The 26,198-nt window shown below is 39.5% G+C and overlaps 2 protein-coding genes across 3 annotated transcripts; both read right to left on the reverse strand.

The window, feature by feature from the left end:
- Positions 1-3,083: 3,083 nt before the first annotated feature.
- On the reverse strand, positions 3,084-16,220 carry srsf10a (serine and arginine rich splicing factor 10a). 2 transcript variants are annotated; one of them, XM_036558152.1, is made up of 6 exons: positions 16,070-16,220; positions 13,671-13,775; positions 10,374-10,477; positions 8,677-8,848; positions 5,561-5,611; positions 3,084-4,325 (listed from the first exon to the last, which is right to left on the reverse strand). In XM_036558152.1, the coding sequence occupies exons 1-6, from the start codon at positions 16,132-16,134 to the stop codon at positions 4,034-4,036; spliced, it is 789 nt and encodes a 262-aa protein (XP_036414045.1). In that variant the 5' UTR covers positions 16,135-16,220; the 3' UTR covers positions 3,084-4,033. The 2 variants fall into 2 exon arrangements, with proteins under 2 accessions (XP_036414045.1, XP_036414047.1); XM_036558154.1 differs by lacking the exon at positions 13,671-13,775 and having other exon boundaries at positions 10,374-11,230.
- A 2,695-nt stretch (positions 16,221-18,915) lies between these two features.
- On the reverse strand, positions 18,916-23,293 carry fabp10a (fatty acid binding protein 10a, liver basic). Its single transcript, XM_036558383.1, has 4 exons — positions 23,040-23,293; positions 21,559-21,731; positions 20,543-20,632; positions 18,916-19,031 (listed from the first exon to the last, which is right to left on the reverse strand). Exons 1-4 carry the CDS (start codon positions 23,104-23,106, stop codon positions 18,981-18,983), a joined length of 381 nt encoding a protein of 126 aa, XP_036414276.1. The 5' UTR covers positions 23,107-23,293; the 3' UTR covers positions 18,916-18,980.
- Between the last annotated feature and the right edge of the window lie 2,905 nt (positions 23,294-26,198).

The raw sequence follows: 26,198 nt of genomic DNA on the forward strand, positions 1-26,198 counted from the left end.
GCAGCAGTCACACTCTGGTGCCTGAGGCGAGTCTGAGGGCGCAGAATGCAACTGTTGTACTATTTAAGGTGGAACGGGGAAATTTAAGTAAGAAGCTGACTTTAGCCTCGTTTACTCAGTCAAGAGAGCTAACGTTAGCTTAGCATTAGCAAATTACTTAGCTAATAAGTGCGAGGCTGAAGCCAGCTTCTGTTTATAATTTCCCGTTCCACCTTAAATGGTCTGGCAGTTACAGTCTGGTGCCTGAGGTGAGTCTGATGTGCCGGAATGTAACTGTTGTACTATTTAAGGTGGAACGGGGAAATTTAAGTAAGAAGATGACTTTAGCCTTGTTTACTCAGTTAAGTCAGTCAGGAGAGCTAACGTTAGCTTAGCCTTAGCAATTACCTCAGCTAATAAGTGCGAGGCTGAAGCCAGCTTCTGTTTATAATTTCTCGTTCCACCTTAAGTGGTGAAGCAGTTACACTCTGGGGCCTGAGATGAGTCTGAGGGGGCAGAATGCAACTGTTGCACTATTTAAGGTGGAACGGGGAAATTCGAGTAAGAAGCTGATTTAAGCCTCGTTTACTCAGGTAATACAAATGTTATTAAGCTAGGTGAGCTGTTAGCCCAACAACCCTTCATTCTGTAAGTATTCATGCTAGAGGTATGTGGTTGGGGGGCTGAGCTTTTACTAAGAGGAGAATGTTGTTAATGGGCCCAAAGTGTCTGTTCATCATGAACTTTTAGGGTAGCAATAGGTGGAAAATTGATCAAATGTCTATTTGGCCAGTTGGCAGACAGTAGATCTGTTTCTACAGTGTTTTAAGCACAGATCTTTCATGACTTAAACACTATATCTGTCCACCTACACAGATCAGACAAAGGTATTAAAGTCAAACAGGATCAATTAGTTCATTTTTTGTTTGAATGGGCAAAAATCTTCTCACTTCTTCTGACTGGCCTTCTATGGTGCTGCCACCTCTTAACTAATGACCATCAACAGAGTGAGGAATTCAGGGATATACAATTGCTTTACAATCAACACCACTAATAGCTATACATACATAAATATGTAGCAATATATAGCTAATAAAGGTAGTAATAGTTTGACATACTTAATAGAAATATGAAAGCAAATAATCTGTGAAATTTCCTAAACTTCTCAAAATAGTTAAAATAGCTAACGTTCATGCTTCACGTCTTTACCTCACATATACTTTGAAATGAATATTTCATAAACACAATTCCATATTGTAGGTAGACATCATCACTCTGTAACTGCTTTCACTACTATTACATATTTTGAAAAAGGCCTAATCTTTAATTTAATTTTTTTGCAGAGTGAGTAGCACCAGAGACCATCCCCAGGTCTGATTCGATTGGCTTACAACTTATGAGGTCTATATGATTACGCTTTTCCTCAGTGCTAGCAGAGGATCGCCGTCTCTTGTTATGTTAGTAAATCAAAGTTAAAGGTAAATTTGGTTCCAGCCATTAGAGCAGACATTAGAGATTAAACGTTTGGGACACACACTCAAAAAAATATTTAAGCCCAAAAGTTAAAACGTATGTTTTTTAATTACATGTCAATTTTCCATTCAGTTTAAATACATAAATCCAATGTAAAAAATGGTTTTATAATTTATGTTTCTCCATCATGTTCAATAAACCTGAATGAATTAAATAATGTTTAAATTAGAAGTGCTTGTAGGATTTATGCAATTTGAGATCACCTACAGTTACAAAAACCATGAACTGTTGATTTGAATATTAAAGGAATCCCTCCCACTGTTTATTTAATCTACCTTTTGTACCCGTTAACATGACCGCTGGTGTTGTTTAGAGTATCTCTCAAAATAAGCAAAATAAAACATTAATATGTGGTCAAAAACATTAAAAACACAAGTTAATGCGCATCACTGTTTCATTGCAGTTGCACTGAATAACAAAGGATGGCAGGAGATTGGAGCTGTTTCATGTCCACCATGCCAGCTGAAGCAATTACCTGGTTGATGATGCGTTTCCTGTTACTATAGCACATGCGCACTGCCTCCTAATAAGATTTAGTGGAAAAATCTAACAGGTCTTATACAATTTAATTAAATCAGTTTGGGATTTATCCAAATTGGGTTGCTTCTAATGAATATAAATAAGTAAAGTTTATTTTTATGTTTTTTAATAAGTTTTATGTAAAATATTTGTTTAATGTTTATGATGGCCATAAAATCATTTTTTTGAGTGCACCAGCCAGAGGATTTCAACATCACTCAGTCTGGAAAGGACAAAAACTGCGTCTTCAGTCCAGAGAGGTTCAAGAGAAAAACATGGCTAACTGTGAGTGCAGCTAAAAACACTCTCCTGCTCTCCTCGCCTGCCCACTTGAGTTCATTCATGGATTGGTGGACTTCGAGAGAAAGGGTTTGGCAAGTTTTCCCAGATGAAAGATCATCGTGTATCTTCTCTTTTCGAGCAGTGAACTTCGCTGGTGGGTCATTCTGCATTACTAAGGCGAGTTATTCCTAAAGCCTGGAAGGTGTGTTTCCCTGCTCTGGAATGTTGTTTGGATGTGTATTTGCAGACCACAGTGATCATAAACTGCTAGATAACTTTAGATTTGTAATGCGATGCTGTTTAACAAGGTTTTGTGAGATCTAATTTTGTTATCATATCACTAATGTTCTCCACTTCCATACCTGCATTACGCTAATCTGTGAATGTGTAATTTCATTGATGGAGTGCTTTTGTGTTTGGGATTGGGCCTTAGTTTCTCCAGAACAGAGCATTTCACACCAAACCACTCTGAATGATCATTTCATTCCACAGAAATTAAGGGGCTGTGACGATCAAACCATCTGCACCTTTAAAAGTGCAGTTCAAAGAAATGCGCTGCACTACATTACAATCTTTCCTCACTCATATTTTGCTTTTCAGAGATAATTTCTCTGGTTCTACATCATGAAGAAGTGCAGCCCACAAAAGGGCACTGAATGTCATAAAGTTAACAAGGAATTTTCTAAAAAAGAAAGTCAACGATCCCTTATAAAACAAACAACTTGCATTCAGACTTAATTAAGCCTTGTTAACAGAACAAAGACAGAATCTACCAATAAACAGATTATTTTAATTGACTGAAACCAAAAAAAAACATTTTTATTCAAATACAGGTTCTCTCGACTGTGATCAGCCTCCAAAACTAACAAGTGAAAATAAAACATTCACTTAGTTTCCCCCATAAACTTAAACACTGAGAATTAAGACGAGGGACCCTGCATGTTCGATCTTTTGGAAGACAACATTGATTCTGGAAACTTTTGGGGATAAAACTAGCAAACATGACTGGGAAGTATTTATTCCAGGGGCTAAAAAAAACAAACAAAAAAAAGTAATAAGATGCCTTAAACTAGACTAGTTTGTACAAACTGTTTAATTTTCAGTACAGAAAACTAAAACTGAAGCACAAAAAGAAATACTGCACTCCCCCATAGCACTTCCTTTCCTAATAAACAATTGACAAATGATGCGTCCTCATTTTGATCAAAGGCATTTTCTGAGAATATACGGTTCATTTTAATCACGTGAACAACTTTTGGTAACTAAAGCACTTAAACAGCCTTCATCACGGCAAACTACCTCAACAAAAGACTTCATAGGACACGTCCATAAAGAAAAATACTGACTTATTTGGTTAATTAAACCTTGCAGGTCAGTTTTCTTTCGGCAAACATCCGCTACAGGTTTTCTTCTGGCATCTACTCCTGACAGACTGAAGAGGAGAAGTAAGAAGAGCAAAAGGCGCTGACCAAAAAAATTGCAAAAAAAAAAACAAACCCACCAAAAGAACAACCAAGTAGCGCAAAAGCTCTACGTGAAAGGTTTTCTGAAAAATCGGCACAAAAAAAATAATAAAAAATAACGTCCGTTCACATGATGAATTTGAACAAAAATCTCCGTTCACCAGCTGCACAAGATACAGTATTGAAAAATCCAAAATATACCCAATTCTGCTAACTCCCCTAGAAACGCTGAACAGTAGGGGGCGCTGCCGAGAGTCCTAATGGCCGCCGGATTTGCGGCCGGCCCAGGAGCGCGAGCGTGATCGTGAGCGGGAGCGAGAAAGCGAGCGAGAGCAGGAGCGCGAGGGCGATCGGGCGTGGGTCTCCTCCTCTCTGGCGCTGGTGGACGGGGGCAGGTCCTTGGCCGGCGGGTGCGGTGATCGGGACTGAGAGCGAGATTTGCGGCCCTTCGATTTGAACCTGGAGTCGGGGGAGGGGGAGTGCGAGCCGGAGCGGCTGCGGGACTGACCGCCACGGTGCACTCGACCGTGATCCCGAGGGTGCCTGTACCTGCAGAGAGTAAGAAACAGAGACAAAACAGAGAGAGACCGTAAGTAAATAAGTAAATAACATACATAAATACATACATACATACATACATACAAGACCCACATGATCTGCTGGTCATAAAAAGTTGTTGCCCAACAACAAATATATAACAAACCAGCAACATACTGAATTAATTAATTAATTTATTTTTTTTAAAGGATACCAAAAAGTAAATACCAAACTTTCGAGTTGATGAAAATACAGTTTATTTGCAGATTATGATTTGCCACAATGAGTGTGTTTACATGCACTCAATAATCCGATCATAATTTCTGCAGTTATCAGATATTCAGATGGTCATGTAAACAGCATACTCCAATCTAGAAATCTGATTAAGAAATCTGATAAAGAGGTTGGATTTTAGCTCAGTTATCAGATTTCTCAGTGCATGTGAACTCTTGCTCTGATTTCTTTCGGATTTTTCAGTTTGCACATGTGAAAACAGACGGCGGTACCGGAAATAAGTGAGCAGCGTCGCCTGAAACCAAACACGAAATGAAGGACTTAAATATCTTCTAGATGATGAATGTTCATATTTTCAGGTAAAGTGGCGCAATGTTTTTAAAAAAAATAAGTGTTTATAAGCTCACAAGTAATCCGATCCAAAACGATGCGCATGCGTAGAGAACCACTTAGTGTAGACGTTACCATGACAACCAGCATCATGTGAGTCCAGTCAGAGTGAGATGAGCAGCAGTGAGCAGCGCTTGTGTTTTAATTACTTTAAAATGATGTCAGACTCAGGAAAACGTCCTTCACATGTCCTTATTAAAGAAGGCCGAGAGGAAGGCGTCGTGTTCTGAGACACATAAGCTGGACGTCCGTCCCACCGCCATCTTTTAAAGATCAGAGCATGAACTTCGTCTCCTCTGCAGACCAGTTTCTGCTCCGCCATGTTGAACGGTATAAACTTTCACTATGACGCGATGAACATGATCAGAACGGACTTAAACTTTCTGATAGGGAATGTAATCAGATACAGGCGTTTACACGGATATTATTCTTCTATTTAACGGATTATTTACAGGATTACCCACCTCGATCAATTGGATAGAAACTGTATTCCGAATGGCCTCAATCGGACTATTCAGATTGAGGTGTTTACTTGGACGTATTCTATTCCGATTGAGCTATTAGTCGGATAATTAACAGATTATTAAGCTGTATGTAAACTTGGCTAGTTATTCTACACCCACCTGTCATTCTCATGGCTTCTGCTTCGTCTGTGTCTGCCGTAAGACCGGGAGCTGCTCAGAGGAAACAAAACCAGACAAAATCAATATAACTTAACCAAATAATACTGTACATTACAAGAGAACTATGAAACACGGCTGTGCGATATGACCAAAAATGTTATAACCATAAAATGTTCACATCGTTCGATATTGAAAATTATCACGATTATCAATCAACCTTTATTTAAACTCGGAATACATCGAGGGAGACCCTCATTTACAATGTAGCCGAGTAATACAGGAATCAGGAATTGAGAAGTTGTATGGTAAAAAAATAAATGTTATAATTAAATAATAAAAATCATAAAAGTAAAATTTAATAAGAAGAAACCCATGAACGATTAAAATTACAATATAGTAACTTATCAAGTAACAGAGTAGATAAGGATAAAATAAATAAAAAGAATACTACTAAATGAAATAAAAAGAATGATTAAAAGGTAAAGAAATAAAAGTATAAAAGTAAAAAAGTACAAGTAAAAGTAAAAAGTAAAACAATAGCTATGACATAGCTAAAACATACCAAAAGTCATATTAAAAGTTCAGTAAAATCAAATAAAGCAGTTGCGGCTGACTGGAGGTGGTTAGAGACTAAAAGTTTAAATATTCATGTGACACCAGAGAACGAAGTTTTAGAGTTTCCTGCAATGAATTCCAGCTCACTGGTGTAGCTAAAAGCAGATTTTCCCAGCTCTGTAAAAGCTCTCAGCACCTGAAGGCTGATCCAATCACTGGAACGAGTCTGATAAACTGCATTATTTACACTGAGCATTTCTGTGATGTACGATGGCAGATGTCAAATCATTATTTCTTTCAAGTTTAAAGGCTGATTTTTGCTCCTGAGTGAAAGTTGAAGAAACCCGACGGTATCATTTATGGTCAGAACATGACTAACACTTACTAAACAGCGGAACATTTCACAAATCCGTCATGGGACAATGGGAGACTTTTTCCCCAGGTAAGCTGTTTTTACAAACCCTGCTGAAAAAGAACCATTAGAAGCCATTAGGACGTCTTGTGGCGACAATAGTGTCGCTACTCTTGCAGTGGAAAATGGCTAGAACGCAGAAACGTGAGAACGGTCTATTTTGTCAAATATTTGTTGGGACCAAGGGCTGTCCCCTTCAACCCCAGGCCTCCAACATAATATTATGAATAAAAAAAGAAATCTTTTAATGCTGGCTAAAGACAAAGACTTAGAACAGTTATTAGTATAAGTTCTCAAAAGATGTTAAAAAGGAAAGAGTCTTCAGACAACTGCACAAATACAGTGTCCCAAACTGTTTATATGCCATTTATCTGGGGTAATTTGATATCCCCCCGCCTTACTTCTCAAATTTTGATATTAGCTCATTCTCTAATAGGTGCATCTCTTCGCCCATCAATTTGGTCATTGCATGTCACGCTCACTCCTAAAAACTGGTTTCAGCTGGTTTTTACCAGTCTGCTTTACCTTTCAGGGTCAACTTGCCCCTCTCTTCACTGGGTCAGTAAGTACACACAGGCCTGTCTGTGAACCCAGGGTCTTTACAGTGTCTAGAATCTCCTATGCAGACAGACTAAGGCCGACCCTTTGTGAGAGAATTAATATTCTCTGTTAGCCAATACTACCCATTTGGTTATTGATAACTATGTCTAATCTTTAATATTTATTCAAAATCTCTTATATTTATCAAGCTTTTCTTATATTTCTTGTGAGGAAAGTTATATTGCGATAATTATTGTTATCGTTTTATCATCCAGCCCAACCACGAACTCTTGTGTCCTCAAGTTTACAGGGCACTGTCCAATCTTATCTGCGGAGGGTCAGCGTGGCCGCAGGTTTTCGTTCCAACAAAGCAGGAGGAGACCTGATTCTACCCGTTTAATCCGCTGGTCTTCAACAACTCATCATGTGAGCTCCAGCTTTGTTGGAATGAAAACCTGCAGCCACACAGACGCTTTGCAGATGAGACTGACAGTCATGAAGCCAAAAATTTCTCAATTCTAGTACACTTTTTTCAAGCTACTGAAGTCAATGTGAAATCGGAACACATTTTACTTCCTTATTGTGATGTATTTGTAAGTGACAGACGGCATTTGGACAGGAAATAACTGAAGGACATGGTTTTTATCCATAAGGCCTGGGACAGAACATGGCAAGTGCTGGCTGTTGGATACCGTCAAGCCATTGGTGAGGCCGTCTGTGAGGCGAAACACCAGCATGCTACGATATTAGTCAGTATAATAATAGCCAAAAGTCAGAAGGTGTTTAAAGGCAAGCAAAAAAACAAAAACTCACAGGATTACAGAAGAATTGTGTCTTTTGAATGGTATGACAAAGGATTGTGCTCTATAGTACAAAGACCATGAATTAAAAATGGGGGTCTTTTTGAGTTTATGTAGAGTTTAAGGACAAAAATACACACTTGTAGATGGTTCTTCAAGGGTTCCTTAGTGAAGGCAACAGGTCTATTTAGAACACATGTCAAGCTCCAGTCCTGGCGGGCCAAAACACTGCAGATTTCGGCATGCTACCTCATTAAACACACCTGATTCAGCTCATCGGCTAATTAGCAAGGCCTTCATGAACTGAATTCAGAGTGTTAGATGAGGGTAAACACTGATCTCCACAGCACTTTGGCCGAGAAGGTCCCCAGTTTGAAAACCTGATTTAGAACCATGAGATCTATATAGAACTTTTTCATGCTTAAATGGTTCTTTGTATGGTGAAATGGTCTTTTGACTGATGGAGAAAGTGGTTCTATACAGCACCAAAAAGCATTCGCAAGCTTGACAACGCAACAACAGCAGACCTCTTTTTCATGTTACACAGAACTATTTTCAAAGAGGTTCCACATAGACCCATAAAACACATTCTCCATCAATCTGTAGAACGATTTCACCTTGCAAAGAACAATTTAAGCATGAAATGGTTCTATATAGGACTAATGAACCCTTGAAGAACCATTGTTAAGTGTGTACAGTCTTGGCTTAACAATTACTTTTTTAATTAGGGGGACATTTGGGTAAACTGGGCTTTAACAGTCCTCCACAAGACACTGGAGCGAGGTGTGTTTAGTGCAGACGTCACTCACTCTCTCGGACTCTCAGAGCGGCGAGGACGGCGCTCGTACGATGGGCTGCGGCTGCGGCGTCTGTCGTAGCTGCGGCTCCGCGAGCGCCGGTGACGGCTGTCACGGTCGTAATCATCATACCTGGAGAAGCTGCGCGGAGAACGTCTCTCTTTGGACCTCATCTGACTGGGAGCTGAGGGAGAGACAGTAAGAGACACAGAGGGACTCAGTTAGTTTGGACTTTCAGACAGATTTGTGGACAGACCTGTAAATAACATCCTTCTAAAAACCTAAACATTTCTAACTGTTGATATTTTACAGAACAAATCAACAGCTAACAACTGGATATTTTTGTTGGATAAATCTATGTAAATGTAGAGATTAAAAAGATTGTTTCCATGAAACGTTTTAACATGAATGCAATGAAGGGCAGCTAACAGCAGAGATTGGTAAATTCGGCTAAATCTACACTAGTGAATTGTTAATCTTAGTCTTGGTAAAAACAGCCCAGCAAAAACGTGCAGAACTGCAGCGGAACTTCTTAACACGTCTAGCATCCATCAGTACAGCAACTGAAGTCTGTTAGAAGTTTTTTTTTCTCTTTTTGAGAAAGCAGTTCAGACACGGAACCAATGCAAAAGAATGAAATTAAATGCCCAAAAAGAGATTTAGGAACTAAGGCCCAATCCCATTTCACCCCTCGCCCCTACCACTTAGCCCTCAACCCTCTGTTTTACATGTTCAAGTCTAGGGGTAGGGTGTCTTGATCTTGTTGAAATGGAGGGGTAGGGCAAAGTGTTAGGGATACATGACCCTCCAAACTGAGGTTTTTCAGAGACTCCAAACAGAGAGTTATGAGAAAAAAAGCAAAACGGCTGCACAAGAGACCAAAGAAACCCACAAATGTGAGAATTTTCTCTGTTAAAAAATCACAATAACCACTGTTTAATCTTAGTTTAATGTTTTTCCAATGTATTACTGTCCTTTCCTTCTTAAAAAGCATGAACAATTCCTAGTAGTTTGCTGATGTCTCGGTAACTAGCTAAATTTCCATTACCATTTAAGGTGGAACAGGAAAATTCGAACAAGAAGCTGGTGAATATCTGACTTCACCTTCATATCACTGAAGAATTAGGGGTGGGTGATAATAAATAATTGTCCCCCTCTGAAATCATATGATGCCCTAAATGTAACTAAAGCCCAGCAGTGAGGAGCTGAACTTTACCCTCCTCTGCTGTCACTGCAGACTGGCAGGGTCGCCTACAGAGCAGCGCTAGTAGCTGTTAATGAAGTAATGCTCTTTTTATTTGAGGGTCCCATTTCGTAGAGGAAGATTTCAACCACTACCCCTTGTAACTCAGTTCTAAGGGGCAAAGAGACACTCGAAAACAAGGGATGGGGTAAAAATAAGAAATGGGATTGGGCCTAAATGGGAATGCGAAAGTGGAACTGAAGAAAAAGCACATTCATTTCTCACTAACGTACTGTAATATAAATAAAGATATGACTTTCAAATACTCAGAGACGTCTACAATCTTAAGTACATGGAACTGAGTAAATGTAATTAGTTACTAGCCATCTAGCAAAAGCATTTATGGTGTATTCAAAGTATTTTTTTAGGACTAACAGTAATATCACACCTTAGGTCCTGCAGTACAGGGTGCCCTACATACTCATACAATAAGAACCGTGTAGTAGAAAAAGGAAAAAGGTCATACTCTTCCTGTCTCCTTGTGCGAACTGGATCTCAATCTGTCGTCCGCAGACCCACTTACGGTCCAGGTTGTGTAGAGCGTCCTCTGCGTCACGCACGTCCTCAAACATGCTACTGCTGTTAAGGTTTTGCATCTTAACACACATTCATAAACATCCATCTCGCAGTGCAAAATACTGACAAAGCCTCACCAACGTTCACCAAACAGGACCAGGTTTATGTTCAGCAATAAAATTTAACACGTTAGAGAAAGCAAAGTGAATTTATCTGGAGAAATAAAGATGAAAAAGGGGGGGAGGGGGTGACTATAGAATCAAACGAATCAAAACGTCGTCAGTTCTTAACCTTAATTGGTGGAATTTCTGCATGTACAATTAGGAAATTAGCATGAATCAAGTCTGAATAATAAAAATAAGGTCTGAATAATTTCAGTAAGTCAATGACAAACAAGTGAGATTGGAAAACTGACTTTGCAACAGAGAAGAATGCAGATACTCCAGCAAAGGTAGGATACAAAAATTAATACTTGTTACCTTTAACATGCTTGATCTTTGACCTTGAGCTTGACCTTTATTCTCTTTAAGCGCTTCCCAGAAGGACTTGGGAGTGTGGGGGGGGGGTTCCCGCTTGTCTTTGCCTCATTATCTTTCTCTTTTCCTCTCTCTGTTTGGAACATACCGTGGCCTTGACTCCCACTTTGGTCCCCTCTTTGAATCTTCAAGCTTTAACTTTCTCTTTCCCCTCTATTTCTTGCCGCCTGAATCCTTACGGTCCCTTTGGCTTCAATCTACTCTACTTCAGCCTTTACTCTTAAATATTCTTTGTAGGGAAGGTCTCCAGAACTGTATGTCTTTACATTTTCTGAGACAACAGAAGAAATATCAGTTAGGAGACAATGCCCAAAACACATTCAAATTCAAATCACAGTGTCATGTTCAAACCCTTTTAAAGGAAACGGTTCATCAATATGTCAAATATATTCAGCTTTCTCGCCTTCACCCAAACGTAGACGATCGGCCAAGACAGGTTTGATGTGCCTCCTTAGTTCTGCACTGGAACTACGAGGCTAAGGACACGTTCACATTACAAGCCTCGTTGCTCAAATCTGATTTTTTGCTCAAATCCGATCTCTCTGACACTATGGTTCACACTCGTTTAGGTAAGTGATTCAAACCGGCGTCCTGAAATGACCCTCATGAGCACATCCTACTCAGTAACGTCACCTAACGTCATCATCAGCACAAACTAACGAGCAGAACGAGCTTCGCTGAGAAGATCATTAACTCTGATCAGCTCTCAGCTTCATTATTAGAGCGAGACGAAGGAGAAAAAGGTGAGATGAGCTGCTTTTCCACCGTTTACAGGCTTTAACTTCTGTTTGGCGCTGCTGCCATGGTAACGCTGAATGATGGTCACACGCAGTGGAAAAAAAAAAAGCACATGAATTCTGATCTGAGCGTCACATTAAGGTCGCATGGCCACGAATCGGATACGTATCCGATCTAGGACCACATATTAAAGTGGCTCAAGTCGGATTTGAAAAGATCAGATTTGCGTCCACACAGCTCTGAAAACATCAGATCTGAGTCACATTAGGGCAAAAAATCAGATTTGTGTCACTTCAGCCTCACAAAGTGAACGTAGCCTAAAAGTATTCTCAAGTAGACTGGCTACTTCGACTATAAAAATGAACAACTGTACAGACAAAATTATGGCTTCCAGGCGGCTGCTTTTGTTTTGACCTAAAGTTGGGGTTACATTACACCACTTTCACCCCGATTTTAGCCCCAATTCTCAGTCTGGCCGAGGCCGAGCTGGTCGGCTCTAGTCTGCAGATTTTTGGGTCAGTCAGACTCGACAGTTGGAGAGAGAGTCGAGTCGTGTTTGAGGGGCACAGACTCAGATTTCTTTCCTCCCGATCGCGTTTCAGACCAGTCAGAGTTTATCGAACGTTTGATTATTTCCGACCCGAAAAGTGAAAAGTTGAGTGTAATCTAGAGTAAACTGGTCAACGACTCAATCTGAATGACTCCTGCAACAGCCAATGAAAACAGAGAGCGTGAAAGAAGAAAATACAGTAAGTAACTCTCTCACGTGCGAAGCTAAGCTTTTTAATGGGTTGAGTTTCAGGTTTAGAGATCTATGAGTCAGACGGAAATGAACTCTGTTACTCTTTGTCAGTAATTCATATAATTATTCTGACTTGAGTGTTACCTTTCAAATGAGACCGAAATCATGACTGTAGCCCAAAGTTTGTAGGAACAGCGCCCCCTTTCACTTTGGGTATGCCCTTTTAGGCAAAAAGTTAACAGGTAAAGCTATACAACACATTTTTGTCCATGCTTATAGATAGAGCTGAACGATTTGGGGAAAATATCTAACAATGCGACTGTGATTTAAGTCAAGGTTATTTTCTATAGGTTAAGGTTTTGCCAAGAAGACTAGAATATCCACCTTTTCTGACCTGACCCCTGAATGTAGTGTGCCAGTAAGTTGGGGTTGTGATGTCACAACACATGGAGGTTTGGTTCCTTCTGATTGGTCCACAGGCAGTTCACAAGTTCGGTGTTATTAGGTTAAATTTCCACACTTAAAAGACATTTTTGCCAATGTAGGCTATAATTTAAAATCGCAGCTCTAGCAATTAGAAAATTGCATTCTCTTAAATTGGGATTTCAATATAAAAACGATTAATCTTTCAGCCTTACTTACAGATAACAGCATGTCAGAAACCACATAAGCAAGTACATGTCTCGGCTATTTTAACTATATTTGGGGTAAGGAGGGAAACTATCGCTTTCAGGGTCAATTCTTATGTAATCAATTAAAACAGTCTCTCAAAATGGGAATGTTTTAATTACCAGGGCAATACTAGCAGCAACCTTGAAGTCTATTTGGTCTGTACTTTTGTCCATGTTTATAGATAACAGTGTGTCATACAGTGTCAGAAACCACATAATCAAGTCTATCAGATTACTAAAAACTCTGCAGGGTTTGAGGCAAAAGCGTAATGTTTTAGGCTCAATACTAACTGCTGGGGTACCGGCTTCCATTACCTGTTATATACATTAGCCTTGCAGCTCAAGTACAAAACTAAAGAAGCAAACTTCAGGCACCAAACAAATCTTGGCTGACTGACCACATTTCAGTAAAAGGGTGGTGAATTGTGTCAATTTCATTTTTTCTGGTGAACCACTCCTTTAAACTGTTCACATCTTTTTTTTTGTTCCCAAAATAATACCAACAAAACTGTAGGTCATGACCATCATCTTACTCTTCATCACTTGCGTATAAAGGATATTGAATGTATGCAAATCCTCTTGGTCGACGAGAATAGAAGTCAACTGGAATGTAGACATCTACAATAGGCCCGTAACGACCAAACTCACGACGCAAATCCTCTGGCCTAAAGCACCATGAAATGATAGTTCACTCATTTGTCTGACGTAGAGACCGTGTCTCTGAACAACTCCAACTTGGGTTAGCGTAAAGGAAATACTTCAGCTGAATATGCTTAATGCTAATAATGGATTATTTCCATTAGGTGCTCTTAAGCATCATGCAAATGAGCTCAACTCGTACTGATCTTTATTCATTTTAGCCAAGTTTTAAATACAGTAATCCACAAATCTGGGCAGAGCCATCCAGTGCAACTACCCAAAGTATTTGCAAGCTACTTTTTTGTGGATTCATTATAGCACTATTGGGCTTCACTCTTTTTTAATGGACCAAATGTTTGCTATTATTGTCTGCATTTGCACAAGCAGGAATTCATAACATGCCTTGGCATATTCATAAATTTGTTTTAGAAGTATTCAGTCTTGTGGCTTGTCCAGACACTCATCTACAGAGGACAAATGCTTAATTGAGTAGCCCATATGTCATATCATGAAAGAAAAATGTGCACTAATTTGAGTTAAAATCAAATTAAATCAAACATTAAAAATATGCATGCAGCAGTTTGGCTAAAAACCAAACAATTGAATAAATTAGTAAATAAATAAAAATAAACATTGCCAGTGCAGTTCACACACTTAATATAAACCAACTGGCAGTGCTGAGACCAGGCTGAAATCGCCAGCTTCTTATTCCATCTTTCAGTTCCACCTTAAGTAGTGCAGCTACATTCTTTCAGTTCTAAGGCGCCAGAACACAACTGCTGCACTACTTAAGGTGGAACGGAAAGCTTAAATAAGAAGCTGGTGAATAAAAAAAAGATAATTCAACTTCGCCTAGGATAAGCTTAAAGCTATAACTATCATTAAAGGGGAATTCCACCAAATTTTCTAAATTTCTGAATAATTCCATTCTTGAGAGTGGTTTAGTGTGAAATGATTCAGATGTCTTTACAGTGGCGGTGATAGGAACCAGGGGTCGCCATGACTACAACACAAATGTAGACATTTTATTTACTATCCAGAACCACCAGTGAACCCACACGAGTCTTCTGAGTTTATATGGAATTTTGATGGTAAAACAACATAAATCTGAATTTCTTTGGGGACTATTTTGCCCTTTCACAAGGCCCTGAATAAACTGATTAAAATACATGGATTAACAAGACGTTTCAGGCCAAAACTATCGTAAAACAGTGTCTCAGATATCAGGCATGTAATAACTTTCTGTGAGGGAGCTTTCAGAGGTGGACGTCTGGTTCCTATCACCACCACTGTGAACAATTCTGACTCGGCAAGTTTCTGTAGAACGGATCATTTCACACCAAACCACTCTGAACGACTCTGTTTACATCTCAACCATTTAATAAACAGAAAATTGTCAAAATTGGTGGAGTTCCCCTTTCATATAAACCAACTGGCAGTGCTTAAACCAGGCTGCAACTGGCTTATTATTCGAACTTTCAGTTCTACCTTAAATAGCGCAGCACTTATTCTGTCGATTTTAAGGCGCCAGAATGTAACTGCTGCACAGCTTAAGGTGGAACGGAGAGTTCGAATGTAAAGCTGGCGAATAAAAACAAACATTTTTTAAAGTTCTAAAGTTTTAAACGTTAGCTAACATTAAATGCCACTGCTCTAGAAGTTTTGGTACCATATACGGCTTCCAAAGATGATTAATTAACCCTAAAAGAGTGGTCAGTTCGCTCCGTGACCTTCCTTTCTGCACTGTTTTATTTTTAGCGGGAGCAGCGCTGTTAGCCGCGTTAGCAGCGCCGCCGTGCCGCTTTACCTTATTTGGTAAAAGCTGCGGGTTTGCAGGCGAATAGGTCTCAGTGGCATTAAAAACAAAATATATGATAAGAAAAACCTGCAAATGAATCAGTCATACAGTGCAAATAAGCCAAAACGTATACAAGTAGCTTAGCTTGGGCAAACCCGTTCTGACTGACGAAGCTTAAGTCAGCTTCTTATTCGCCAGCTTCGTTTTTCGAATTCCCCGTTCCACCTTAAATGGAGCAGCAGTTACGTTCTGGCGCCTCAGGTTAACCGCTGCAACAGTAAAGCTGGGAGGGAAATTTGGAAAGAAAATAAGCTAACTGCAGCCTCGTAACTGCTGCACCATTTAAGGTGGAACGGGTAAATTCGAATTAAACGCTACCTTAAGCGTCGTTTCAGTCTGAACGGCGCTGTGTGATTAGCGAGCTGGGCTAACCTAAGCTAAGCTAAGCGTTAGCTGAGGTAACCTTACACACAGTCTGGTTAAAAGACAGAATAAAAGCGCGAAGTGCTCCTGCAGACCTACCTGCTATCATCAGATATATTCCTGATGAAGAGAGAAGTGTTCGGGGGTCTCAGATATCGCGCCATATCTCACTAAATTACCATTTATTCCTCTTTCTGCGTGTTTATTAGCGCCGTTTCTGTGTTTTCCCCCCGCAGATTCTCGACTCGTGTCGTCAGGACTGCAGTGCGCATGCGCGGCGGGAAGACGTACACGCACAGATGAGCAGATGGACATGCGTGGAGAGTTTTCCGCCAGAAAAATATCCATAAAATTTTCCATAATTATGCGCAGTGGTGGACAAAGTATACAAACCATGTACTTGAGTTAAAGTAGAGATACCCAAGGTAAAATATTACTCCAGTAAAAGTAGAAGTTCCTCCCTTTAGACCTCCACTTGAGTAGAAGTACAAAAGTATTTGCCTTCAAATGTACTTAAGTATCAACAGTAAAAGTACTCGAAGATTAATTATGACTCTAATGTCCTATTATCATTTTTGTAACAGGACTCTGCTTCGTTAACTCATTTTAGGTGAAAATACTCCAGTGTCTCTCTTGGTAAACCAGTCTTTTAATAGAATGTCATTAATTAGTGACGCTGATGTCTATTAAAATTATCATCAGCACAAAACACTGAAGGCAAACAGTTTCCATCAGGTAGAACTGAGTGGCTCTGAAATCACTTTTTACAAACAAGCAAAGTTTCAGTTTCAGATTTATTTGCAGCTTAGCTCATAAACTAGCCAAACCAAATTTACTATAAAATGAAAGTGTATAAATTGTATAAATTCAGAAAAAGACACGTCAGTCTCAACTGCATATGAGTACATATTTCTATATTGTGGTCTATTTACACAAAGTTAGGTTAGTTCATCATTTATGTTGAACAGACACTCCCAAAATTTTACGCTGCTGCACTGATGTTGAACCGTGTGCTGCACTGGGTCGGTATGACCAACAGGTCAAAGCAAGCTCAAAACAAAGTGCGCTGGGCCCTGATTGTTGTGTTATGTTTTTTACACACATAAGTCAAAAGGAACGACAGACTTCTCATAAAAAGTAAGATATTTGACTTTGAAATGTAGTGGAGTGAAAGTAAAAAGTCGCCCAAAATGGAAAAACTTCAGTAAAGTACAGATACACTAAAAAACTACTTAAGCACAGAAACTAATTACATTTACTTCATTACTGTCCACCACTGATTATGACTTGGTGTCTCATAATTATGATTTACTTTCTCATGTTAAATATTTAGTATCTCATAATAACGGTGAAGATTCTCATAATCATGACGTACTTTCTCATAATTATTACTATGAATTTACTATTAAATTATGATGAGATTAAAATAATAAGTCGTAATTATGACATGCTAAGTCATAATTATGAGATAGGGTCTCATTATTATGAGATAACATGACATAAACATGAAATATTAAGTCATAATTATGAGATGCTATGACATTGTCATTATTATAAGATAATAAGTCATAATTTTAAGATTGTATATCATTATTATGAGATACTTAGTCATAATTATGAGAGTATGTCATAATTCTGCAGAGCTTTCTCATTATTAAGACTCACTAAATGGCTGCATATTTTTCCAGTGGTGGAAACAGGCTTCTATAGATGAAGATTAAGGGTAAATTAAGGGTAAATTAAAGGGGAAAATCCATTGATATTTCAAAATTTCTGCATAATTAAATTGTTCTGATGTAAACAGACATTCAGAGTGGTTTGATGTAAAATGCTCTGTTCTAGATAACCTTATTCAGACAACTATAATATGAAATAGTTACAAATATGCTGCCCTAAGCCTTTTTCTGGTAATTCTGAGGGTGGTTTGGCCCTTAGATGTGTTACTTAAACTACATTTTGTGGCAGAGAGGTACATGCATGGCATTGTAAAGCAATTAGTGGCCAAAGAAAATGTATTTTTTTCTCAAATTTCACCAAAAAATCAACAATACTTATAAATAAAAACAGAAAACGTGTAGGTTCACTTGTGGTTTTGGATAGTAAATAATATTTGTTTTGTAGTCATGGTGACCCCTGGTTCCTATCACCACCACTCTGATGGAGAAGATGTGTTGGTGGACAGCTTTTGCCTTCTTAGATCAGTTATTAACAAAAAAAGGATCCAGCAGGCAAGAAATACGACACAGATGTTGCGCTGGTCTGAGTGGATCAGACACAACAGTGCTGCTGGAGTTTTTAAACACCTCAGTGTCACTGCTGGACTGAGAATAGTCCACCAACCAAAAATATGTGTTCTGTGACCAATGATGAAGGACTAGAGGATGACCAACACAAACTATGCTGACACACATGAGCTGCTCTCTCTCACTTTACATCTACAAGGTGGACCAACAAGGTAATAGAGTGGACAGTGAGTGGACACAGTGTTTAAAAACTCCAGCAGCACTGCTGTGTCTGATCCACTCGTACCAGCACAACACACACTAACACACCACCACCACGTCAGTGTCACTGCAGTGCTGAGAATGATCCACCACTCAAATAATACCTGCTCTGTGAGGGTCCATGGGGGTCCTGACCACTGAAGAACAGGGTAACAAAGTATGCAGAGAAGCAGATGGACTACAGTCTGTAACTGTAGAACTACAAAGTGCTCCTATATGGTCAGTAGAGCTGATAGAATGGACAGTGAGTGTAAAAGCAAGGAGGTCGTTTTAATGTTATGGCTGAGTGGTGTATAGTAGGGAATGTGCAAGAAATGGCCAGCCTATACTGTCCCGTAGTAAGATTTATGCTAATATGAACTAATGAGAAGGATTTGTCAGGATGTTGATAATGGACTTGTTATTATGAGAGCAAAAGACAAAAAAACATGCAAGTATGAATGATTTTGATAAACGGCAACTTTATTTAAATAGATGTCAAGATCTTTTCAGCTGGACAAGTCACATCACACCTTTTTACTCTTCCTGATCATGGTGGTCCCTCCAACGGTCAGGGTCTGAAAAGGGGAGAGAGAAAAGATCAGAAATATGAAGACGCGCAACACAATATATGAGTAATAAGTGAATTGACTTTATTGGGTGGTAGGTAAGATTGCAGTGGCTCATATTAAGACAGACATCGTAACAAGTAAACAAGGTAAACAGCAGATTAGGGGGGGAAAGGGAAAGTTTGTTCAAGTTCGTTTAAGTTGGCTTGACAAAGCGAGCTAGTAATGCTTTAAAGGTTAGGGGAGTTGCTATGATATCCCAGGTGGTTGCTAAGGTGTTGCTAGGCTGTTGCTATGGTATCCCAGGTGGTTGCTAAAGTTTTGCTAGGCCATGGATATTGTATCCCATGCAGTTTCGTGGCTGTAGCTGTGGTATCCCATGTGGTTGCTTATGTGATGCTATTCTGTTGCTATGCTATTCCAGATGGTTTCTAATGTGTTGCTAGGCTGTTGCTGTGGTATCCCAGGTGATTGCTAAGGTGTTGTTAGGCTGTTGCTATGGTATCTCAGGTGGTTGCTAAGGTGTTGCTAGGCTGTTGCTATGGTATCTCAGGCGGTTGCTAAGGTGTTGCTAGGCTGTGGATATTCTATCTCACGTGCCATGCAGTTTCTAGTCAGCAGCTGTGGTATCCTAGGTGATTCCAGATGGTTGCTAAGGTGTTGTTAGGCTGTTGATATGCTATTCTAGATGGTTGGTGATGTGTTGCTATGCTATGGTATCCCAGGTGGTTGCTAAGATGTTGCTAGGCCATGGATATTGTATCCCATGCTGTGGTATCCTAGGTGGTTGCTAAGGTGTTGCTAGGCTGTTGCTATGCTTTTCCAGATGGCTGCTAATGTGTTGCTAGGCTGTTGCTATGGCATCCCAGATGGTTGCTAAGGTGTTGCTAGGCCGTAGATATTGTATCCCATATGGTTTCTAGGGGGTAGCTGTGGTATTCTGGGTGGTTGCTAAGGTGTTGCTAGGCTGTTGCTATGCTATTCCAGATGGTTGCTAATGTGCTGCTAGGCTGATGCTATGGTATCCCGGGTGGTTGCTAAGGTGTTGCTAGGCTGTTGCTATGCTATTCCAGATGGTTGCTAATGTGTTGCTAGGCGGTAGCTGTAGTATCCCAGATGAATGCTAAGGTGTTGCTAGGCTGTTGCTATGCTATTCTAGGTGATTGCTAATGTGTTGCAGGTGGTTGCTAAGGTGTTGCTAGGCCATTGCTATATAGGCAGAAAATTTTGCTTGCTTCAAACATATTGCAGTGTAGATGGTTTCGCCCCTGGAGCTAATTAAAAAATGTGCATTCCAGGGATCCCCATTCCTGTCTATGCCAAAGATCCCAGAATCACTAAACCCACTCCTGGCCTGTAGTCCTATAGTTTTTGAATACTGTCTTACAAATATCACACTAGAATATCAAATTTGACTGAAATGCCCATCTCTATTCCTTATAAGTAATACAGGTCAGTAAATGTGCTATACTTGATCAACAAAGCTAGTTCTGATACTGATGTGCGGTAGGGTAACCTACCTCGACCATCTCTCCTCCCTTGATCTCCTGAATGTGTGTGAACTTCTCCGTCTGACAGACAAGTTTTCCTCCCTCCATCTTCACGGTGCACTGAAGGGAACACAGATCAAAGTCATCACTCAGCATCTCAGCCACAACACCTGATTTCTGGGCACCATCGAGCCCTTAATGAGCTGAATCAGGTGCATTAGAAGAGGAACATGCTCATACTTTTTACCAGAGTTGATATATTTCTACTTTTACTTGAATTAGTATCTGATTGAATTAACATTAAATAAGCTGTAACTATGAGATAAAAGGATGGCTATTAAACAAACAAACAAACAGATAAACAGGAAATAATCATAACTAGAAAGGGAACATTCACTCAAGTATGTTTAAGTTGGCTTGACAAAGTGAGCTAATAACGCCTCAAAAGTTAAAGCAGTTGCTGTGGTATCCCAGGTGGTTGCTAAGATGTTGCTCTGCTATTGATATGGTACCCCATGTGGTTTTTAGGCCATAGCTATGGTATCCCAGGTAGTTCCTGAGCTATTGCTAGGCTGTTGCTATGCTAGTCCAGGTGGTTGCTAAGGTGTTGCTAGGCTATTGCTATGGTATCCCAGGCGGTTGCTAAGGTGGAATTTGAGAGAATTTCTTGCAACATCAGCATCATAATTCACTAAGAAATTTCTAAAGTTTGGGAGTTTACTAAAATTAAAAGTTAAAGTTTACTCCTCCACCTTCCATTTCCTGTGACAAAGTTCTGGCACCCCACCACCTCCCCATGTCCTCACTGTTCCTGAGTCCTACATCTGTTTATCAAAAAAAGAGGAGTCGGCCTTCTAACTTCAAGCAAAACCTCCCCAGAACTCCAGCCCAGGTTCTCTCTCTCCACTTCTCTTCCCATGCTACAACCATATGTATAGGAAGTGTGTTGTAGGACAGGGAGCTAAGAGCCTCTAACAGTCTTGTTCACCTAAATGAAAATAAAGTAAATATCGATAAAACAGAGCAGATCAGAGGTGAGGAGATACCTTGAGCTTCTTTCCGTCCATGGTGTTGATTTCGGCCTCCTTGCCGATGGTGAAGGAGTTGGTGACGGATTTTCCGGGCGTTTTGGAGGTGACGACGAAGTCGTTGCCGTTCTGCTGGATCTCCGTCACTGGTTTGACGTCCTTGGCTACTTTAATGACATCCTCTGGCAGAGCTAAGGGAGAAAATGATATGAAGAAAGAGCAGATAAATAAAAAATGGAACAACCTCAGTATTAAGGTTAAACCATTCACTAATGTACAGGGGCTGTACTAGTCACTGCTGTACATTATAGCTTTAAAATAATTCAAATTCAAATTCAAACCCATTTCAGAAGCATTTAATCAACATTAAAGCGATAGTTTGGCAAATTAAGGCTGCACATTCTCCCCACTTATCCCAAATGTGTTTGATCAGCCAAGACACGTTAGAAGTTTGCTTCTTTAGCTTTGCACTGGAGCTCAAGGAAGCGTAATAGAAGAGTATGTACACCAGTTAACTGCATGGCTAAAACATCACACATCTCATACCGTTCAGTCGTCTCTTATAGACTTGAATATGTGGTTTCTGACACTATATGACTCAGTCTTTGCTGAAAAACCATTAAGTACATTAGCATGGTTAAAACATTAGCTGCCTCGGTTGTGTCTGCACTTTTGTCCACATTTACAAATAACAGTATTTCATATTCATTGTCAGAAACCACAGAATCAAGTCAATATGATATCACTGAACAACTACCTACACATGCATTAAGTGTGATGATTCAGGCATTCAGATTGTGCTATGCTAATTGGTACACATTAGCTTCCATTATGTGCTAACTACATTAGCCTCCAGCACAAAACTGCCAAAACTACACCAATCATATCTTGGCTGATTGACTCCATTTGGAATAAAGTGGGGAAATTATGCCCATCTGATTTGTCACCAATCAGTTTAATATCACATCCCTGATAGCAAGAAGATAATGGAGCACTGTTGGCCCACTGATGGCAAAGCTGGCGGTCCACTGGCGTTTTGCTCAGCGGTTTCCAGGCGGACCACCGGTGGTTAAGCAGAGTCTTAGACAAAATTCCACTCATCATCACTCTTTTTCCATTTGGAGTCCAGTTTACTTATTTTTCCTTCCTTCCTTTCTTTAGTTATACTTTGTAAGTCCGTTTAGTAAATAATTTTAATCCAGCACAGAGTCAGCAATAAGATTTTCTATGAAATCATTTTATATTAAGCCTAATAATTTTTCTTTCTCAGTTGTTTATAATATTTGTCTAGGTTTATTTTCCAAAATAAAAGGCTCTGTGCATTTAAAAGATTTGAGGAGATTAAAAACTAGTTAGACCTTGTATGCAGGTGGTCTGAGGGTGGACCAGCAGTGGCAAACAGTCAGTGGGGTGCCAACCTTATCAAGCCAGTGGACCGATATATGCTCGCTATCTGGGATTGTACGCTCTTACATCATAGTAATCTTAGCTTTACTCACAGATAGCCCTGAGGAACTCCTCGTAGTTCTCCTGGGTGTACACCTGCCATGTTCCGCTGAAGGCCATTTCTGCCAAAGTCTCCTTCACCACCAGAGGCTAAAGCTCGAGACACCTGCGTGAAGCTCCGCACAGCGTGCAGAGGACACACCAACCATCACAGATACATATAGTGGTGAGAAAAGGGCCCACCTGCTGTCTCTAATCATTAACTCTTTCGTAGTGGCGCCGTGTTTGGACAACCTAGAGTTCATTTACATCTGCAGTTTGGTGACCCCAGCACAGATCTGGCACAGGTCTGTGTCAGAGCCTTGTCTCTGTACATATCAATGCATTTCTAGTAAAATATTAAAGTTTCCGTTGGGAAGGTCACTAAAACTGATTGACTTCATTCATTCGAGTTGTCTTTATAAGGAACAAAGTCTTTAAGCTGATGTGAAAATACTTCCAATGGAGCCCTTGCATTTTACTCTCTTAAAATAAAGGTTCCTCATAAATTTAGGATATGGGGTTCAATTAGTGTGGAAGTTCTTTACATGATCAGCCAGGATTCCTCACTCCTAACAGCCAGGTTGCATTGATTTCCAAGTAGTTTCATCCAAACAGCCAGGTTGCATAGATTTCCATGTAGTTACATCCATATGTGAAGGCTGCAGTGTTACAGTATAGAGCTAATTTTGGTTCCCTAAATTGATAGTTCTTTAAAGAACCTTCCATTTAGGGAACCAAAAGCTCTTCCATGGCATTCCTCCAAAGTAAGTCAGTTTCCCGGATGTGGTTTAAGCCTAGTCTCAGGCTTAATCTCGGTCTGGAAAACCGACCCTATAAATTTGGCCGGAGTTAAATATGTTCTATAGTTTTCTTGTTTCTTACACTTAAACAGTCTATTTATTTATTATTTTTAGACTATCTTAGATTAGTTGTAATAATACTGTCATTAAATATTGAAATTGTTATTGATAATAGTAATTATACTGCCATAAGCTTTTAAAAAAATAACAACCATAATTGTACGTACAAGTCATCAGATATTATGATTGGCATCCATATTTAGTCGCTCAATTGATGTAGAAAAATAAAAATGAAAATAATATACAGTAAACTCCAGAATTATTGGCACCCTTCATCAAAATTAGCTAAAATCAATATATTAAATAAACCACACATGCTGTGAACATTCAACCTTTAACAAATGCAAAACTTTTTTTTTCACTGTGTTTTGGAACAAAAAAGTTGTCTTTTAAAAACATAAGTTTCAAAAATGTTGGTGCCCCAAATAATATTTGGTGAAGCCACGGCTGGTGATAATAACAGCACTGAGCTGCTTTCTATAAGGCTTAATAAGGTTGGAGAACACTTGTTGAAGGATCTTGGATCTCTTTTTCATGCAGAACAATTCCAGTTCCTTAATGTTCTCAGGTCTTTTTTGTGGGCGGCCTTCTTCAATACACACCACATATTTTGGGTTTGTATTGGGTTCAAATCTAGAGATGCAACTAACTAAGATGATGCAAAACCATTTCTGTGTGCATTTTGATGTGTGTTTGGGGTCATTAGGCCAACAGATTTAAGGCTAAAATCAGCTGATATTTAGTGGAATTCATTACATCATTGATTTTCAAACAAGCCCCAGGGCCACCAGCATCAAAACAGATGCGAAGCGTTAGCGATCCACTACAGTATTTAACAGTGGGGTATTGGGTGCTTTCATTGCATGCATTCTCCTTTTTTGAATGGCCAGGAAAACACTGAGAGGCCCAGAGTTTAATTACACACTTCTATATCCTAAGAATAGCTCAACCAGTTTGCACTGAAGTCCCTGTAGTTACTGAATAATAAGGCTTAGTATGTAATAAGCCTGGGATTTTAAGAGGTTAAATACTGTAATCAGATTTAGTATTTTTGATCAGCCATGTTAGTAAATAATTAGCAGATTTGGTCTTTCCCTCCAAACACAACCAAGCATGAAAGATTACTGTTTGTGGATAGAAATGAGAGACTCCAATCATACTGAAGTTATTAAAGTGCTGTTAATGAGAATTCTTACCTTTTAACAGCTGAGTTGGTTTCATATTTGTGATATTTAGTGAAGCGTAGCCCCAGGTCCTGAGGTCAGTCGTGGAAATGGACGAGAGGTGAGTGACCCTGTGGACTGTTTGCTCTTTTATCTGCTCTGAAAAAATGTCCTGTGCTTGTGTAATGAAGTGTCTTCATGATATTAGGAAATACAGTGAGTTACAGCAGATCAATATCTGAATGCCTCTCCGATTCTGGTAAAAATTAATATTCAGAATGAAGTTATAATCAAATTAATATGCAGAATAAACTTATTAAAATCACAAGAGGCTGTGTCTTGTCAAGTCAAGTCAAGTCAAAGTTTATTTATTTAGTGCTTTTTACAACAGGTGTTGTCACAAAGCAGCTTTACAGAAAAATCCGGGTCCAAGCCCCCATGAGCGTCGCCAATGGCAACAGTGGCAAGGAAAAACTCCCTAAGAGCAAGAGGAAGAAACCTTGAGAGGAACCAAGACTCAAAAGGGGAACCCATCCTCCTCTGGTCAACACCGGACAGCAAACAGCATTAGTATAAAATATTAGAATGCAAAAACAGGGAAAACAGGTGAAGCAACGGTTAATTAGATAGTTTGAGTTTATGCAGCAGCAGCAGGAAGGTCAGTTCATGCAAGTGAGGTTTGCACAGCTTTGTACAGCATGAAACTCCATGGTGGTCAAAACGGTGCAGATCAGCCAACAGAGATGGAGCTCTGGTGACTCTAGCAGCTCTGGTGGCTCCCATGTCGCCAAGGGGTCTTGTGTCATGCCTAAAACCCCCTTACCTGTGATATAATCACCTCGAGTGGTTACTAAAATATATAAATGTGAAAATAATTCATTATTATTAATTATAATTGCAACAAACGATTCCACCTCCTAGAAATGTAGTTCCTTTTGAGTTTACTTCAGCAGTCCAGGGTTATATAGCATGAAATGTTCAGTCACCCATCACTAAACTCTGCATTCATTTCATTATCTTTAAATATTTCGTAACTCTTTACGTGTCTACATAACACATTCATAACATCCTACACAAACACTTCATAACATGTTCTGCATTAAACATTACTATATTATTATTATATGACAAAGAAATTGATAACACT

The sequence above is a fragment of the Colossoma macropomum genome, unplaced genomic scaffold (assembly GCF_904425465.1).
Source record: "Colossoma macropomum unplaced genomic scaffold, Colossoma_macropomum, whole genome shotgun sequence".
Taxonomy (NCBI): Eukaryota; Metazoa; Chordata; class Actinopteri; order Characiformes; family Serrasalmidae; genus Colossoma; species Colossoma macropomum.

Excerpts from the sequence above, each read along its gene's own strand:
- srsf10a (XM_036558152.1), bottom strand. The coding sequence starts at position 16,134 with ATGGCGCGATATCTGAGACCCCCGAACACTTCTCTCTTCATCAGGAAT. Across the intron at positions 10,478-13,670 it reads AGAGGATTTGCATACATTCA|GTTTGAGGACGTGCGTGACG; the intron begins ATATCCTTTATA and ends CAGCAGTAGCAT. Across the intron at positions 8,849-10,373 it reads CGCACAAGGAGACAGGAAGA|CTCCCAGTCAGATGAGGTCC; the intron begins GTATGACCTTTT and ends TCTCTCCCTCAG.
- fabp10a (XM_036558383.1), bottom strand. The coding sequence starts at position 23,106 with ATGGCCTTCAGCGGAACATGGCAGGTGTACACCCAGGAGAACTACGAG. Across the intron at positions 21,732-23,039 it reads GGAGTTCCTCAGGGCTATCT|CTCTGCCAGAGGATGTCATT; the intron begins GTGAGTAAAGCT and ends TTTCTCCCTTAG. Across the intron at positions 19,032-20,542 it reads AGGGAGGAGAGATGGTCGAG|ACCCTGACCGTTGGAGGGAC; the intron begins GTAGGTTACCCT and ends TCCCCTTTTCAG.